The 20662-nt window shown below is 32.4% G+C and overlaps 1 protein-coding gene across 1 annotated transcript in view; it reads left to right on the top strand.

Moving 5' to 3' along the window:
* The window catches only part of LOC111627976 (adenylate cyclase type 10-like), a 68302-nt gene that overhangs the window by 5839 nt on the left and 41801 nt on the right, over window positions 1-20662 (top strand). The window contains exons 4-9 of the mRNA XM_023371685.1: window positions 504-590; window positions 2197-2468; window positions 2606-2858; window positions 8458-8521; window positions 8616-8746; window positions 13793-14070. Of these exons, the coding sequence (XP_023227453.1) occupies window positions 504-590; window positions 2197-2468; window positions 2606-2858; window positions 8458-8521; window positions 8616-8746; window positions 13793-14070 (1085 nt within the window). The remainder of the gene's footprint in view (window positions 1-503; window positions 591-2196; window positions 2469-2605; window positions 2859-8457; window positions 8522-8615; window positions 8747-13792; window positions 14071-20662) is intronic.

Here is a 20662-nt window from a genome sequence, read left to right as displayed (position 1 = left end):
ATATCATTTAATTTATATGAATGTTTAACGGAATAATATACAGCCTATGTCCACCCCGAGGTTCCATTCTAAATATTGGTGAAAGAATTTTTGAAATTGGGTGAGTAGTTTCGGAGATTACCTGCTGCAAAGAAACTTACATACATACATACATACAAACATTACCTCTTTATAATATTAGTATAGATAAAATTTATGTGGATTTTAAAAAATTTAATCTCAGAATATTCAGATTATATATTAAGTTTTATTAGAATTTACTAAATTTACAAGTGTTCAAACCATTGTTTTCTTGGATTTTTCCAAATTTTGTTATTATATATTCAAATACAAATTTTTTAAGTATTAAATATATAGTGTTTTTTTTGTCTGTAATAATTTTTTTTATATTAGTAATAAACTTAAACAGTAAAAATTTCTAATTGAAATTGTCTGTAATTTGAATTATTCATAGATATATTTGGTTTATTAAAACTCAGTTAATTTTGATTTTTTTAAAATAGTTTCCTTATCCAAAGGAACCACTTCCACAAGACCAAACAACAGTGAAAAATATGCTATTTGATTTATTGCTAGCAATGTTTCAAAAGGTAAATTTATAAAAAATATAATTTTTGTATTTATTGAAGTAGTAAAGAGTATTAATAATAATATCTCTCTTGTTAGTCACCATTTTGTTGAGATGAGAGAGCTCAGTAGTTTCAATGAACCGTATATGCTACTGATGAGAATATAAACATCAAACATGGTGGGCACTCATGCTAGTAAGTTTTACAGGGATAAATAAAGCAAAGAGTAACTCACAAGCAGCATCTGACTCAGAATGGTGGCTGTTAGACAGCATTTGTTCCCTATGTTAGGAATGGCTGAGTTACAAACATTTAGCTATAGGTTTATAAGCAAACCACTTCTATAGAGATAACAAAAAAATGCTAGGATGTTATAATTTGTTGCACTTATGAAGTTGAGCAACATTTGAGCACTTTTCTTCTTATCTTGAAAAAATTCTTTCATTGTTATACAGTTTTCAAAGCATTGATGATAATATTTTGAATGTTTCCTTCTTCAGATTGAAGTTTTTAAAGGGAAGTATGTGGGAAATATTGATAATGGTTTGAGGTTGATTGTTGTTTCCTCTGCCTACAGAAGGTTTCTAGACAGTTGAACTGATAATGATCAGTTTATGAGCATTTGTTGATTTTTATTCATAGGATTTGATTAGGAGTTGCAGTTGCTCCTGATTCATTTTGATATCCAGAGACAAGGAAAACTTGGAACGATGGAAAGAAATAAAAAATTAATGATAAGCGGATATACTCACAGTCGAATGCATTGACAATAATGGCTCAGAATCATGTTTGATAAATGTTTGTTTGATAAGTTAGTTCGTGATCTTTACCTCATTGCCAACTGTTGTGTATTTAATTTGAAATGGCTGAGTTGAACCTGACATATCAACAGAAAGATGTTGAATGGAGTGTGGGAAAATCCATGTTTTAAATATGTATACTGCTCAAGCACACATGGAGATATATGCCACAAAGCAACTTAAACAAAAGATACAATACTTAAGATACAAACAAATTCCTCATCTGTACCTACTACAACATCACAAAATTAGAAATAGATATAAGTGCATACACACAGAGACTACATAACAACTACATACAAAAATGCCTACATCTTACTGTTACAGAACAGAAGAGTTTTGATCTGAAAAGAACAATTATACAAAACAATCTTATTCCATACATAATGCTTGAACATATCAAATAAAAAGTTGCAGAACAGACACAATAACATCGCCAAACATTAAATTGCACAAAAAATTGCATTCTCATTGACAGTACTTCAAAAGGAGTCACTCTTGAAAACATACACAGTGTAACATGATGACCAATGAAAACATTAGCAATGTAATGAGTTACGAGTGACACTATAGAAACAGAATTAATTAACATTCTCATAAAGTTACTCCAAGAAACTCTCACTAAATATACTTACTTGATGAAAGACAACAGCCATACACATCACATATTATTTTCATCACTAACATCATATCCAGTAACAATTAAATTATATGATAGATATTAATCTGATTTCATATTTCCAAGTTTAAAATATTTTAATGATAAAATATCCCTTAACATATATTCAATAAATATATGTTTACTTATTTTTGGTTTTAAATTTTAGTTAATGGAAACTCAGCCACTTTTTATAGCAATTGATGATGCACATAATATGGATGATGATTCTTGGAAATTGTTATACAATGCTGCTCGTGCTTATCATCATCTTATTTGTATAGTAGCAACTAGTGTGACTGGTTTTAACAGAAGTGTTGTTAAGAAAATAATGAAAGGTCAAGTTACAACCATTATTTTGCAGCCTCTTGAGTCAAATTTTACAGGAATAATTGCCTGTCATTTTCTTAATGTTATTGGAATTCATAAGAAAATAAATGAGTAAGAAATTTTTTAAGTTAGATAATTTATAATTTAAGGTTAGATTTTGAAATATAATTTTGAAAAACATTTTAAAATTTAAAAGCTTTTTTTTATATTTAAAATTGAATCATAAAGAGAGAATTTATATATTATAGCTTTTTAATAAAGCATGCTAAAGGGAATCCACAATGGATTAAAGAATTGTTATTGTGTCTTGAAGCCCAAAAGCTCATCAAATGTACATCGTATCCATTAACTGCTAAATTATATGATAGATATCAATCTGATTTTATTTTCCCATGTAAAAAATATTTTAGTGATAAATTTTATAATAAAGCATGGATTCCAATGGAAAAAGAAGCTCCACCAGAAAGTGTTGGAAATATGAAAAACATAACTTCAACTCCTGTATGTAGCATTTAAAATTATCATTATATTTATAATAGGTGCATTGTCTGATAAAAACACATAAAACAGCTTTGTTCAAAGACAGTTTAACAACTTCCATTTTAAATTAGATGCCAAGTGTGGTAAAATTTGGGAGTGTTGAAAACAAAATTTAAGATGGCTGCTACAAAACAAAGTATTTGTAAAATTTTTTAGATAGAATTATGTGTCATTTGACTGTCTTAAATTTTGTAACTTCATTTACAGTTTTGTCATTTTTGAGTAAACATTTTGATTTTTATAAAAATAGGCATTTTAAAAACAGCAACATAGCAGTAGAACTGGCTTTTTTTTTCAAAATCAAAAATAAATTAATCAACTTTCAGCAGCCTAACTGAAGAAGTTTTATCAGGCAATGCATCCAATGACTTAAATGTAATAAATTAATACAGTGAAACCTGGATTTAGCAGACACCTATATTTAGTAAACAAAACTTCTGGTCCAAGTATAGCAATATAACTAAGTTATTAACATATTTTTACCTTGATTAAACAGACATTACTTTCTACAAACAATGGATAAAAATTTGCTTCTCTATCTATTCTTTGAACCTAAGTTAAGTGGATTATACAATAGATTACATGTTTCCATAATTATCAGTTAAAAAACACGCTTATCTGGTCCTTAATTACTTATATTTTTGTCCACTTTGGATATTCTTGTGAACTAGGACTCGTAATACTGAGGGAAGAAACACACAATTTCAATTAAAATATATTTATTATAATGTAATCTTAATCATAATTAGCATAACTCTTCAATTAATGTTTTCAGTAAGGACTTCTTCTCATGTTGCAAAATTGTTATCTCATCTGGACTGAAGTTTCTCTAAGAGGCTTTCAATAATAGATTTAGCTTCAGCAAGAGTGACTTTATCACCTTCTATAGCACAAATTGTTGCATAAAACATTTCAAATTGACATTCTAGAAATGTGGCTATTAGCTCTGAAACTGGATTAGTAAAGAAATTTTTCAGAAGCAGTGGTAGTTTATCAAAGGAAAAGAAGTAGGACCTTAGAACTTCGTACATTGCATTCATCCTTTTGAGAGCAGGGTATAGAGACAACCATTGCATTTTTGAGTGTCCTAACATTGTCTTTTATTCGGTATTCAAAAAGTCACAAAAACCTTTGAGTGTATGTACTCTAACAGAATAAATATAAAAATGCTAATATAGTTCTTCAATAACAGCTTGTACATCCATGTGCAATGCATCAGCTGCACAATGTATAACATTATTTATGATATGGGATGAACATCAAACACCTATCAATCTACAATTCAGTTTTGATTTCAATTTATCAAAAATATTGTTCTTTTCTCTTCTAGACTTACCACCAAAATTTGTATTTTTACTATATGCTGACAAGGCAAAAACTATCTTATCAACATTCCACTTTGTCACTAGTTGCCATACATATTCTGTAAGCTAGTCTACAGTTTAATATGGTAAATCTAAAAACTACAGAACCATTGTTTTGATGCCTTCTTCCGGGATGAAGTATTGAACTAAAACTGGAACTATCTTCAAAGCACCATGGTTGGAACTGTTGATCAATATTTACTCATAAGTAGCTTTTTTGAGTTTGTTTCTGAAAACAGCCATATAGTTCATCATATAGTTTCCAAATTATTTCAATGTGTAGTCAATTAAACAGAAACTCTGGTTGTGTATGCATATATGATAAGCAAATGTAGCTTAATGGCCATCAGCCATGATATTGTATATTTTGTATATTTTATTTTGAATTAATCCTAGCCTTCCTTCCTGTTTCTTTGTTCTGAATTCCTTCTAGAACTTCCTTGTCTAACCCTTTTGCCCATGGATAGAATTATCTTTTCCACAAATAAGAAGAACAAAAGAGGGAGTGGGGCACTGGGGCCAAATGGACAGAAAAAGAGTCAGTTTGGGTGAGAATCCCAAAGAGGTAGGCAGGAAAAAGGCAGTGCTCCAGAAATTGAGAAGGACAATCAGAGACTGCGAGTTGCTGAGGGATCAAAGAGAAAAGATTATGGACAGAAAACCTTGAGAAAAGATGACAAAGTAGAAAAATAGACAAAAGGTTATGATAAGAAAAGGGTCACAAATAAGAGGGAGATCCGAAGTTGTGTCCTACCCAAGAGCATGTCGCTATGAAAACCTTGGGTATTTCTATTCATTTCCTTATCCTTCCCTATTTCTTCTATTTCTCTATCTTCCTTAATTTAAGATAGTTATAAGTTAGTGTAAGTTAATATGACCCACGTCTGACTGTCGCACGCATGTGAATTAACTATTTGGAGGACAAGTACTTAATGCCTATGTATATAAAATTCATAAAGTTGTAAAGTTGGGATCTGATGTAAAGAACCTGTTTGGAGAGCATTAAAATACTTTGTGCTGTGAATAGTATTAAGTTTTTGTTTGTACCAATTTTGCTTGCGGAATTAAATACCTCTCGTTATGAACATCACAGCTTCATCAGCTGCAAGATTTTTTTCTATTTCATCTATTGCTTTTTTTGGAAGAAAAATCAGACACTTTAGTATGTACATTTTCATTTGCTGATAATTTGTCTCTTTGTAGTGATGTGCTGCATGATGTCTGATTGGCCACCATGTTGTATACTGAATATTGCATTACATACAGTGCATTTCACTTTATCAGTGACTTTGCTATCACAATTAGGTGTAATCAGTCCTTAGTTATCTCAGTTATCGTGTCACTCCATTTAGAAGGGTGCGTAAATGCTCTTCTAACCAACGCCTGGAATGCTGCAATTTTATAATTGTACGGGTCTGCTGAATTTGCCGGTATAAACCATGGGATGTAGCTGGGTTTATAATATATACCCATATCAATACTTCCACTGTTGAGCATGATGTTTATGTCCAGGAAGTGTGCATTGGTGGTAGTTAATTGATCTAGTTTCAGCGTCAGCCCATATGGATTTTTGTTCATGTGGCTCAAAAACTCATTGATGTGTGGTTTCGTTTTCCAGAGAATGTGCTACAACTCCATATTCCAATTTAACAACAAGACCTATTTACAAAAACGAGGGGTACCCATGGGCAGCCCGCTGTCTAGCGACTTATGTGAGCTGGTATTACGTAGATTGGAATAAACAGTCATACCAAAGTCTAATATAATTATTTATAATTATATTAGACTTTGGTACAATTCTAATATAATTATTTATAAGAGATATGTGGACGATGTCTTTATTCTCTGGAAAACGAAACCACACATCAATGAGTTTTTGAGCCACATGAACAAAAATCCATATGGGCTGATGCTGAAACTAGATCAATTAACTACCACCAATGCACACTTCCTGGACATAAACAACATGCTCAACAGTGGAAGTATTGATACGGGTATATATTATAAACCCAGCTACATCCCATGGTTTATACCAGCAAATTCAGCAGACCCGTACAATTATAAAATTGCAGCATTCCGGGCGTTGGTTAGAAGAACATTTACGCACCCTTCTAAATGGAGTGACACGATAACTGAGTTACAGAATATAGAATGCATTGCAGTCGCACATGGATACAGAAAAGAACTAATACAAGGACTGGCAAATGCCTATTTATGAACACATGAAACACGAGAGGCACCCATTACTCAAAATGCTAATCAAGATTCAAACAGAAGACTCAACATCATTGAATACAGCAAACAATTTCAAGCGTTATATAGAGAAATTGCAACTAAAACGAACACCAAGGTAGCGTACCGAAGAACCCCCAATATATATCAATTACTACGTAATGCAAAAGACAAACAGAACGATCTTAGAGCTCCGGGGTATATAGTATTCCTGTAAAGGATGATCGATTTAAACAAGAAATGGTATACATCGGCTCCACGAAACGTTCAATCCAACAGAGAATTAACGAGCACAAATATGACATAGAACATGCTCGTTACACCACTGCACTATCCACCTACGCAACTGACCCGGATATTCACGCAGAACTATCAAAAGCCAAATTAATAAATAGAGCTTTTAATATGGACCACATCAGAGCCCTTGAAGCCCTGGAAATCTACAAAGCCAGCAGGATGGGGAGATGTATAAATACCAAAGACGGCAACACGCTTTCTTATGCATGGCGTTACGCAGGCCTGCCATAAGCGGGCGTGCACCGCACGCGGGGGCAAATCGAGCGATCGGTTACGTAATATTCAAAGTCATTGTCATAATACCCACCCTACTTATACCATAAGAAATGTCTTCGCATGGAGAAAAAAATTCTGACTGGCGCGCAATTATTATATTCTTATTTATATTATAGCGTTAAAGCGCCTCTATTGGCATTTATCAGAATTAAGATGCAATGTGAAACATCAGTCGGCAGGTTGAAGCATCCGGCGGTGCCCGAAAGCCAAGTACCCATAGTCATGCTCTATGACAGAAGTTGATAGGACTGGCGATAATAGGGAATCCCTACAGAGTTTCCTTTTCAATTTGTACTTGTACGCATTTGAACAGTTCTATCGCATATCAAATTGCAATTATTTTGTTAATAATTTTTCTGACATGGTTCTAAGTATAATTAATCATATTTTAACTTGGTTAGCATTTAAATCTGAAGCGTAAAGATGATTCGAGTAGTGAAACAGACATTGATGGTATTGATTTGTATGATTGAAATCTGTACTTTAAAGTTGCATTTTCCAGAAAACCGTTCTAATGATCCACAAACCCTATTACAATAACTTTTTACTAATGACTTAATAACAACATTTCCTAACACAGCAATAGCACTAAGAATATTACTTACATTGTTGGTTTCAGTTGCATTTGGTGAAAGGTCCTTTTCAAAGTTAAAAATTTTAAAAAACTATTTAAAATCAACAATGTACTAGCAAAGACTAAGTAATTTAGCTATAGTTTCAATTGAACACGAAATCTTAGACAGCTTGGATACAAGAAAATTGATAGCAGATTTCGCAAACATAAAGGCAAGAAGAGTTAAATTTCTGTAAATAAATATTTATATGATTTTACACTTAAGTAAACAAAAATAACTTAGTAATAATAAATAGTTTTTCTTTATAAAGTATTTCTTTTCTTTTTTCACACCCTTATGAGACAACACTAAAGAGCCTTACTGGCAAGCTCAGCGTAGGTAGTCGTAATTAAACAGGGGGCGGCATAATCGGTATTGCACACGGGCGTTCAAACAGGTAGTGGTGCCCCTGGCGTTACGTATGCGAAGAACAACAAAATGATGATGATACGTAACACGCGCATGAATTTGATTATATTTGGAAACTAAACGTTCATTCTAAAAATGGAATCCAAGTATTTTAACCTGAAGCAGGCCTCAACTGAGGCCGAAAATGTTTGTTTTTACGAATAATTTACAAGTACCGGATAATAAAGGTTTAGTAAGTGCGATTTTATTAAAAAGAATAATTTTATTATATCAGAAAATCACAAAATTAAAGCAAAAAATAATATTTTATTGTTCTTGTTTCTTAAATTAAGATTTGAGTGTAAAATTTCAGATTAAAAAAACTGGATATATACATATCCAGTTTTATATATATATATTATTTTCTAGCTTATTTGTGATACTGCACCTGCTACAGACTTAGAAAAAGTTGATTTACCTAAAACAATGGAAGGTAAATGAGAATTTTATAATTTAATTAACAAAGAATAACTTTTTGAATAAATTATAATAGAGTAACAGTTTACTTTCTGTCAATTTTACAACAGATTTAATTCAGCAAGGTTTAAACATTATTAAAACAAGGCAGCAAGTTTTGTTAAAAACTGCAGCAACTCTTCAAACAGAATTTGATGTTGAATTACTTGCTAAAATAAATCCAGATCTACCAATAGAAGAGGTAATTTATTTAAATTAATTTTTAAAATATTTTTATAAAACAGTTTTAAAAATATTTTTTCAAAACAGTATTTAAATAAGTATTTATTATTACATGCCCACTTATTAATCTTCTTTGTCTTAGCTTTTTCCTGTGTTTGTATGGGGTCAGCATTTTCATCTTTAATTTGTTTTCTCCACTTCTTTCTATCCAGGACATCCCCATCCCCTCTCCAAAATCCTCTATTACCTTGTCTCTCCATTTCAGCTTTAATCTTCCCTGTTTCCTCCACCCTATCACTTCCAACTTCCCAATCCTCTTTTCAGTATAGTCTTCACTTCTTCTCACATGTTCAAATCATCTTAATCTACTTCCTGCATTTTCTTACTTACAGGACTCACCTTGACTGTTCATCTGATGTAATCATTCCTATTTCTGTTCTTCTTTGTCACACCACACATCCATCTCAGAATTTTTATCTCTGCTGTCTCCATCTTTTCCTGGCTACTGTAATTACCCAAGTTTTAAGCACTGTACATCATTGTAGGTCTTACCATGGTTTTGTATAATCTTTCATTTTGTAGCTAATTTTCTTATCATACAGCACCCCACTTGTCTTCCTTCAGTTCAACCATCCACTCTGAACTCTATGCTGAATTTTTGCACTCATTCCTCTATCACTTGCTACATATGATCCATAATACTTAAATTTGAAAGATGTTATTAACTTTTTACCCTGGAGTTGTATATAACTTCACCAGATGTCATATACTATCTTTGCTCTGTTAATCTTCATGCCTCTCTCCCTCAGCACTTTTCTCTATTCTACCAGCTTTTTTCTACCTTATCTCATGATGTTTTGCACAGCACAATATCTTCCACAAACAGTATACTCCATGATGTCTTGCTCTTCTCATCTTCCACCAATACATCCACCACTAAATTGAAAAGAAATGGGTTAAGGACTGAGCTCTGGTGCAGTCCAACTCTCATAGTGAATTCCTCTGTCAGACCTATATTATTCTTTACTTGAGTCATTGTTCCCTTATGTATTTCCTTTACAAGTCTTACATACTTTTCTGTTATTCCCTTTTCCCTCATATATCTCCATGCTTCCTGTCTTAGGCATCCTATTGTATACTTTCTCCAGGTCTATGAATACCACATGCAGTTCTGCTTGTATCTCTCTCTAGCTTTCCATCAACTGCTTTATAGCAAAGATTATATCTGTTGTTCCTTTATCCAGCATGAAAACAAACTGCTCCCCATCTATAGCTGTCTCTTGCTTTCCTTCCACAATTCTCTCGCAGATCTTCATTGAATGCAATATCAGTTTAATTCTTCTGTAATTTCCACATTCCTGCACATTTCCTTTTCCTTTATAAATTGGCACCAAAATATTTTTCCTTCACTCATCTGGTATCTTCTCTTACTGCTGTGGCTTTTCCATAAGGTCACATACAATATCAATGCCCTTTTCACCCAAACATCTCCATACCTCAGCTGGGATCTGATCATCTGTTGCTTTCTTATTCTTCATTTTTCTAAGTGCCCTTTTCGACTCCTTTTGCTTATATCTGCTGTCATTCCTTCATTTGCTTCCCCATCCTTATATAGAACTCTTGGGTTTTTGTCATTCATTGGCTTCCTAAAAAATTCTTCTATCTTTCCTTTATCTTCTCTTGGTAACTCTTTACCATTCCCATGTTTTATCTGTTTTATTGACATGATTTTTTTTGATGTCTTGTCCCTTGCTTTCACAATTCTTAATGTCCACTTATTAATATAATATTTATATCATTTATTGTTGGTTATTTTAATTCAAGGGGGACAAATGACAAAATGATTTAATCCACAAGTTTTTATTTTACAAAACTAACTCACTATATATACAATGCACAAAAGAATTGATGAGACAAAGATGAACATCATATTTCTATTAAAAAGACAATGCACAAAATAGTGGTGACCTCTTCAGACTGTAAACATACAACAAAGAAAAAAAACTGTAATAAACAATAGTACTTTTTAATTAAACATACAAGTCAAACTAGTTTTTGTTAATGTTCTGCCATGTTTCTTATAAATAAAGACCCTTTCAGTTTCAATCCAACAACGTTTACTTGTAATTTATTAAAACAAAAGAATACACAGAGACTTGGCTCTGCTTAACGTACACCTCTAGTCTCTTAACTCTTGCACCAACTAACCACTGCACTGGAGCCAAATACACACAAATGATCAATGCGGATTCTCTTTCCTGTTAATACTTCAATTGGAATTCTGTCTGTGACATTGCTTTTTCCTGTCAAATTGATGACATGAACTGCTGTATGTATTGCTTCAGCCCACAAGTTTTTGTCAAGTCCTCTTGCATGTAGCATGGATTTTGCTAGCTCAACTACTGTTCTATTATCTCTTTCTATTTTTCCATTTTGTTCAGGAGAATACCCTACTGTTGTCTGATGACAGATGCCCTTACACTCTAAGTAATTGGACAATTTTTGATTCACAAACTCATGTCCTCTATCACTACGAATAGCTTTCACTGTTTTTCCTGTTTGATTCTCTATATATGCTATGAAGTTCTTTACTTGGTCAGGTGCTTCTTCTTTTGCTTTTAGTGTTTTTACAGCTCAAAAATTTGAAAAATCATCTCTGAACAGGATGTAGTATTTGGAGCCACTTATAGAAGTAATTTCCATTGGTCCTCCAATATTCACATGAATTAATTCTCCTATTTCTTGAGTGCCAGTTTCACTTTTGCTAAAATGAAACCTATGAGCTTTTCCCATCATGCAGCCTTTACAGATATTATCTTCACATTTATTAGTCACCTCAATTCCCATTTGCTTTAATACATCTTTTACATGTCTTTTATTCTGATGTGCCAGTTTTTTCTGCCACAGTTGCAAAGGATCAATGGCATTCACTACATGTACTTCTCCCTCTTGGATTACTACTACTGTCATAAGCATGTGGTACAGTCTTCCAACTTTTAGGCCTTTAGCCACAATTTGTCTGTTTCTTCTTAGAAGACATTTTTCATTATCAGACTCATAAGTGAGTCCTTTCTCAACTAATTTTGTGATAGAGAGTAAATTTCTTTCACATTTGGGTACATGAAGAACTCTTGTTAGCTCTACACTTTTATATGCACATCTGCCGAGAGAAAATTTCACAGCTATGGACCTTCTCCAATAGCCAGCATCTCAGAATCATTTCCCACTTTTATCACTACAGAAGAGGTGTATTGTTTGTATTCTTTGAACCATTATTTCCTGCTTGTCATATGATCAGTATCTGTACTATCAGCAATCCATATATCTAGTTTGGATTGCATTTGATTTCTTCAAGTGACCCATGCTTCAGTTTTTTCTTGGTTTACTACACTAATGTTAACTCCTTTTTCCGTTTTTGCACTTTTTTGGCAATGTGTCTTTTCATTCCACAGGTTCTACAGATAGTAAAACATTGATTTTGTTTGTGTCCTTGCTTATTGCATCCAAAACAAACTATACCAGTTGTTGTTCTTCTTCTGTTCCCTTTTGAGTTTTTCCAGTTCCCCTTTTTACTGTATCTGCTGTTACATTTTAGAGCCTCAGCCTGTCCATTGTCTTTCTCAATCTCTCCCTGTTTAAGCCTGGACTCTTCCAGTTTTAATCTTGCCATCAGAGTCTCAAGATTTCTTCTGTTCTCATCCATAGATTCCCACGCTGTCATAAAGTGTTTATATTCTGATGGAAGGACTATGATTACTTCATCTTCTGAATCATCATCTTCAGTTTTGTCAAAGATTTTCATTTTTTCTCTTATTCCTTCTAATATGGAAAACATAAATGTTATAGATTCTCCATCTTCATATTTAAACAAGTGATACTCCTTTAGTGCAATTTCCTTTAACAGATATGACTTTTTCTCATACATGATAAGTAGCTTGTTCCACATTTCATTTGATGTCTTACAATTTCTTATTGCTGAAAGTGCCTCTCCTGTTACTGTACTGCCTATCACCAGTTTGGCAGTTTTTTCTGCTTTGGACCAGATCAACAACTCTTTCTTGTATTTTTCTTTCTCTGTTGTATTAACATTGTTGCCAGGGTGTTCTGGCTTTTTATGCATTCCAGTTACAACTTCCCAGCAGTCCATGCTGTCTATTATTATTTTAACTTGAAACTTCCAGTTTTTCCAGTTATTTTTTATCAATTTTTCTATACCTATATTCATTGTTTTCATCTCCAAATATTTAGCAATTAATTTTAAATGAGCTAGAGGAACAAAGAAGCTGACTTACACGTAGTAATGGCGGCTTTTCGTTGGGTCTAGTCTGACACAACAAAACAACAACTCGGTTATCTTTGACGAATCTGATGACTTCTGTGTTGAATCTTTAGTCACAATCACTCTCTGCTACCATGTTAATGTTCTGTCGTGTTTCTTATAAATAAAGACACTTTCAGTTTCAGTCCAATAACATTTACTTGTAATTTATTAAAACAAAAGAATACATGGAGACTTGCTCTGCTTAACATAACCTCTAGTTTCTTAACTCTTGTGCCAACTGACCACTGCACCCCCTCGCATTCTCCCTGGATTTTACTTACTAAATTAAATACTCCCAGCAGTTTTAATAAATATAATGGACCAACAAACATATCTCATCAATCACTTAGTGTGGAGATGAAATTGCCAATCTTAATATTTATAAATGTGTGATATTATATTTGTAGATGAATGTTGGTTTATAACATTAAGGAATTGATTTATACTTTAGCCATTATTTATTAAATTATAGATTTTACAATTTTATTTACATAAATTAGAATTTTTAAGTGAGAAAAACTTCAGATGTAAAATTTTAAAATTTGTTTTGTATATAACTTTCCACATTTAAAAATTGAAAGAGAATTAAAATTAAATTATTTTAATAAAAAATATTTTATGTGTTTCTTATAAATTATATCAACAAATAAAAATTATTTAAGCATGATCAATTTTATATGTATTTGTATTTTTTATACTTTATACTTACATTATTTGTACTTTATATTTTTTTAAATTATATAGATAAATCAAGATATTAATGATATGATAAATCATCATTTCATAGAATATGTTCAAAAATCAGATGAAGAAAATATAAACAAATTAATAATTCCAAGTTTTATTTATTCTACTGTATATGAATCTATGACAAATCAACAAAAAATTACACTTCATATAAGAATTGCAACATGTCTTGAAAAGAAGAGTATTATTTGTCCATCATGTAGTGAAACAAAACATATGTTAAAGAATGATAGAAAAAATATTGATATAACAAAAGATATTGTTGAAGAAGAAATGTAAGATAGAAAAATTATATAAAGCTTTATATTTTTTTATATTTAATTATTCTAATGAATTCACTGTATATTATGTAAGATATAATTACATTTGTTTGTTAATTTACATTTATATATTCTATAAAGTATTTGGAGTGTTTTGTCTGGCATCTTACAAGGAGTAGTGCAAATAGTCATGTACCATGTTTTGTTTCTATTCCACAATTGCAAAGTAAATATTGGCAAAGTACCAGATAATCTTTAACTAACAAGTAAGTCTATATATTGACAAACATTACTATTCTGCTTACTGGAGTCTTAAAGGTAAAACTATATATTTTTAAGACTTCAGTAAGTAAAAGAGTAGTATGTATCAGACAGATAAGATTTCCTGCTTGATGTGTAGATCAAACATGATCTGAACCTGATGTTTCATCTGTATTACTTTGCAACTATATTCTATTCTGTTCTTCTAGTTTTACTCCAGCAATTTTTTCTTCTTTACATAGTATTAATAATGGCTTTCCTAAACAACAAATTTAATGTTCATTATAACTAGTTTTAAAAAAATTATAATTGACTAAAAGCTAAATTTCTTATTGCAAAAATTATTATAAAAATTTTATGTTTCCATAACTATTTAATATTAAAAACAAATTGGAAAGGAATATATTATTTATAATTTGTTTCCAGTTTCATTGTTATATTTTATATTATGTTAAATTATTTTTCTAATGGTAACTATAGTGTTATCATCATCATATTTACATTGTTTTCAAATAGTGAAAGTTTTGAATTTTATTGAAAAATATATAATCATTTAGAAAGTTTATTTCACAAATTGTTATTTTCCTAATAATAGCCTACTGTTATTACTTGAATACATAGTTGTTCATTTAAGCATATATTAATAATTTATAATCCATAATTACACCATTTGCTTCATGAAAATTTCAATGAACAAATAGTCAAGATTAGGGTGCCATGTATGGTACTTTGAATTTAACTTGTTTCTGGAGTCAGTTTGAAGTCCGATTCAACTTTCTCTTAGAAATAATGGAAATGAATTAAACCATTCCCAGATCCTAAACAATAATTTTAACTCATTTTGATAAACTTAACAACAACTACACATATTTAAAGTAAAAATAATACAATTATATGCCCTAAATAATAAATTAAAACATGAAAATGATAAATAAAATACATAAATACTGTATAATAAAATGAATATTGCTTTTACTGTACCTCAGTGAGGAGTGATGATTCTCATGTACAGTATCTGGTAGAGAGGAGGAGAAAGGTTACTGGTTTGGAGGGAGAGTCACTTTCCATAACATACCAAATAACTGTCCTTTTGGTATTCTCTCTCTCTCTTCTTCATCTTTGCATTACTGTTGAGGGTTTTCATCCATTTTCCCTTTTTTCCTCTGTCAGAAAGATTTAATATATTCTGGCAATGGCAACTTTTCTTTCCAATGTACTCTGGAATTGGCAACTTTTCTGGATGTTCTTACAGCAAGACATCATATTATCATTGAACAAGTCAATGCCATCTTCAAATTTACTGTAAAAGGATGTTTCTCTGTTTTTGTAATCTCTCTCCATTTTTATGTGAAATAATGGCAGCTGTGTCATTTGCAAATCCTTAGTCTGTCCAAGAATCTGTTCTGTTGTTGTTAATTCTAAAAAGCTCATTGTTCATTATATTTGATAGTCCTGGTCCTGATCTTGACCCCTGCAGGCATCCTCTGTCAATAGTGTGAGAATTCGGACGCAAGTGAAAATTTTTACACTGTACTGCATCACATCAAAGGTGACTTTCATCATCCGAAGAAGGACTCCCCTCACACCAGGGATCGCTCGATTATAAGGTAACTGCGATGTTCACATAAATGACCAATTAGCAATAAAGAATATATGTTGCTGTATAGAGGGTGAAAGAAAAGGTCATCAGCGAGGGTAAAACGAAATCCCGTGATCCCCCATAAGTCTGAGCAACCCAATGGGAAGGCGATTGAAATGACATATAAGGCAATGAATTTTTCTAAGATGGTGATATATCTAGAGAACTGTCAAATTCAAGTAAACAACATACACTGCAAAGACAATTATGTCAGAAAAAGTCCCACATATTTCCCACGCTAATTGGGTATAAAAAGGGGTCGAATTTGCTCCTCCGGGAGGACAGCCGAAGAACCCCTCCGAGCAAACATCTCCATGCAGAACTCTACAGTCGGAGAGCAATGGAGCATCCACCCTCTACGGACATAGCCGAGCAGACATCAAGGGACATCAGTTCCATACCGCCAAACTGTCCATCGCTCCATATTGCCATCCAAGGGAACTTCGATTGGAAACCGACGTCCCAGTTGCATCCTACCAACGCCCTATACGAAGAGATTGCATCCTACGAAGTAAACCCTTGCCCGAATTTTTGTCTCTCTCTCTCCTCACGTCCCTCTTAGAGAGGTCTCTCTCAATCTTTAGGTTAGGTTAGAACATAGATATAGAATAGATTCCTTTTATTATTTACGCGTGTGTATTTTATGCTTTTTCCTTTGATATGTATAATCTCTTAGTTGTTTAGTAAAATGTGTTGTTATTTTCCAACCTGTGTAGTTATTTGGACACCTCGTTACGGCCTCACTACCCCTCCCCACTCAGTTAACAAGGCCATCCCTGACAACAAAGCCAATAAGTGGGGAGAAGCTTACCGCTCTAACCCCCTCAGTTCACAATAGTTTTTTTCTATTTTGGAAGGTTGATTGAAGACTCCTGCTGTTCTGTTGTTCAAATAGCTTTTAAGGATAATATAAAGGTTCTTTGGACAGTACAGAAAAAATGTCTGAATTTTTAAAAATTTCTCAATGTTTCAAGGTTGCCGAGTCCAAAAAGGTAAAAAATCTTGAGTGGTCATTTTTTTTATCAATCGCCATACTTTTCCTCTGTTATATATAACAAAGCTGGGAAAGTAAAACATTAGCAAAATAAAATTTCTGTAGAAGTTACCAAAGTTGACTGATTCTATTGAATACAATAGAAACAATAAGCTTAGTTTAGTCAAACATTCAAAAACAATTGACTAATTGTTTATTTACAATTGTACTAAACTATTAATTCTCATGCATAGTTTGTGGATTGCAGCAGGACAGGCCACAAGTTTGCTGACTTTTAGCATCACTAAACAATTAATGCACCAAATTTTAGCATTACTTTAACTCTGTATAATGTATACAGAGTTAAAGTATTATCTTAGATTTATATTGTAATTTAGATTATAAATTTTTTTATAATAATCAGTTACATAACAAAAAATTTTTATTTGTTTATAATTTAAATTATCATATTATATTTAGTGTGGGGGCCAGTGTGGATGTCAGCCATATTATATATATGTATTTGTAATTGTATATAGTTATAATTCTATTTTATTCTTGCAATTTCTTTTATTCCCTTTGTCTATCCTTTCTAAAACCTTCCAAGATGACCATTATCGCCTTTGGGTTGGATTAGCCATTCGGAGAATCAGTAAAAACAATAGCCGGTGAGGTGGCCTGAGAAGTAATGGCTGGGAGACGAGTCACTTTTTTGATGCGACACGGAGAGAGTCAGACATGTCAAACAGAGTACCGAGTGTGACTTTGTAGCAAGGACAAAAAGAATTTTTGTGATAGTCAAGTAAGGGACTGAGGAGGAACTACGTTCGAATAATAGGCTTGCAGACAACTCCAAATAGGTCAAAAATTGTCCTAAGGAAGCGGAATCTCCATGATTAAAGATAGGATGATTGGCATATTTGAGAACTTCCAGAAGGAAAAGGGAATTAAGAATAGTGAAAGAGAGAGCCATTGTCATTGAAGAAAAATCCTACCCAAAGCGCATATCAACTGAAAGAAAGGAAGGTCCTGGTGAAGTTGCGGATCCGCAAATACTCAATTAACTTTCTAAATAAAGGCGCAAAAGTCTATATTGTCAGCCTTGCTGCTTTGCTACGTGCACTATCGCTCGGCGGCAAGAGCGACGTTGCCGTTCAGTGCGGCACGCGCTACACCCCTTCTCTACACAGCACCCCCCACCCTTTAACCTCTACTGATCTAATTGCCAGTTGACTTTCCGTTCTCACTAAACAAAGTGTCTTCGCGCTAAATAAAATAAGTAACTCCTATCCTAGTCCTGGTGCATAATTCTAATTTACGGTCGGTTGTGACGTCAATGAATCATGTGACGGAACGATCTCAGTTTAAGCCTATGGAGAGCTGCAGCCTCGCGGCTTGTCCACGAAACCTAACCTATAAACTGGCCGTAAAAGCTCTCTGTAGAAGAGAGTCGAGTTTGATAACTGCTGACACAACCCTGAAATTTATCTTAGACAAACTAAAAAGCCAGGACACAAGCCAGGACGCAAAAGAATCAGAGAACGGCGTCTTATCGAGGTCACAGGGATGCTGATTTACATACAGAACCCGAAAAACTATAACCAAAAAGTTAGAAAGCACGATTATTCTTTCACAATACCGAAAAAAATGTAATGCGCCAGGAGATGAAAAATATGCTGAATCGAGTAAATACATATGTAGTGGAACCAGCAGCAATGGCTGAGGATATTATGGAAACGGAAAACGATGATCCAGATAACCCGCATTCATTCCCTGAATTTCACATTGGAATAAGAATCGGAGATCCAACTAAAGCGTGAGAAAGAAAACTTCATGAAACGAAAAGAAACTAGTACTGAGAAGGATTATGATAAGTTATTAAAAAAGGAAATGGCTGTTTATGAACGTGAGGGAGTCAAAGGTAAAAACTTATCTTTAATTTATGATTATTTGATGACCCTGAAACCAACTAGCATAGAGGCAGAAAGAGCCTTCTCCGCAGCGGGATATATATGCAGTTCATTAAGAAGTAGGTTGGGAGACAACACCATCAATACCATTTGTTTCTTGAGATCCTACTTTTAGAAAAGTCAAAAAAATAACAGAAGTGATTGATTTAATTTTATTTAATCCTTTAAAATACTTTATTCAAGACAAGACTAATATTTTATAACTTCTACTCTAATTCTATTAAGTAAGAGTTTTTAACTTTTATTCTATAAGTGGTTAGTGGGCTAGGCTAGGCAATTTTATTGTTAAAATTAGTGAGAAACTGAGACTACCTAGTTAGTTAAATAGTTAATTAAATTAATGAGTATCAGTATCTTAGATATATGATGATATGAATGTATATGATTCATGATTGTGATAATAATAACTAACTACTAGACTACTACTAATTACTTACTCACTACTTTACTAACACTAATAATTAAATTACTTATAAATAACTACAGACTGATATGTAGAGCCTATATAAGAAAACTGGTAAGACTGATAGCCACTTAGCCACTGATTATCCATCCGTACATTATTATAATATAATATATTAATATAAATTAATTAGTAAAATTACCTTTGCTATTATTTTAACTTAAAGATTACATTATAATTATAATCTAACTAAACATTTAAAGTTAATTATTTCTATCTCAAGTGTCAAACCGAACCAAAGTTAAGTTTACTACCTAAATGTGTAAGAAGTTTTACCGATTTATAGTGAGCAGTCTAAATAATAAAAGTTTCTTAAGTACAGTATTTAAAAAAAATGTTTTATTTCTTTTAAAAAACCCATAAATTTCTGGATAGATAGATAGATAGATAACACTTTATTACACCAAAAAACATTCATGCATCATTCCAGCTGGATCCGTGCTGGATCCAGCTGGAATGATGTCGGTCCAGCAAAAATCCAGCTGGATTAAAAACACTGCTGGATTGCAATCCCTAGTTGTTACACTTGTCACCAAATGTATGTAATTACACTTGGAAATTTCTGACACCAAGTAGTTTATGCTTACTACTTGTGTTTTTGAGAGCTAGCTTTTTCGAATGGAAATGACACTATCTCATATTTTTTTACTATTGAACACAAGACTGTGTTATTATTAAAACACTTGGCGTTTATCCACTTTATTCAGTTGATACGGGCACTTTTACACGTTTCGGGTGTATAGTCCCTCATCAGTCAACTGATAAGAAGAAACATTTACATTAGATTATTACATTTTTTTAAAAATTATATAACAATTCTAAAACATGTAACTTTTAAGACATACCATTTAAAAAATTCATTGACACTCGTACAGCACAAGTAATTATTTACTGCTGTTAGGATAAGTTGATATCAATGATAACATAAACCTACATACATTAAATTAAAAAATAAAACACTGTATAATTATACACGCTTATACTGATAACGCACATAACTATACTAATTTTTGTTTACAATTGTTTCTTACTGTTAAGTAGCCATGACACATCCTTTATCTTCTTACTAAAGTTGATAAATATATAGGCAGAATCCTTTCTAATGTTTAATGAATATATTTGTTGGTTTTTCACAACATTTCATTTGCACATAACAGAATCAGATAAACCTCTCACTTAGCATATTATAACAATTTTGTTTCCTGGGCATTACACAATATTGAGTCTTATTGCTAATTTGCATTTTACCATTCATGATGGTCGGATTTTACATAATATTTGTAATAGCCAAAGGTATCTAA

The sequence above is a fragment of the Centruroides sculpturatus genome, unplaced genomic scaffold, assembly GCF_000671375.1.
Source record: "Centruroides sculpturatus isolate CEXI.00-Female unplaced genomic scaffold, Cexi_2.0 scaffold442, whole genome shotgun sequence".
Classification (NCBI taxonomy): Eukaryota; Metazoa; Arthropoda; class Arachnida; order Scorpiones; family Buthidae; genus Centruroides; species Centruroides sculpturatus.
The sequence above is the reverse complement of the archived record's forward strand: the minus strand, read 5'-3'. Positions and strand labels throughout refer to the sequence as shown.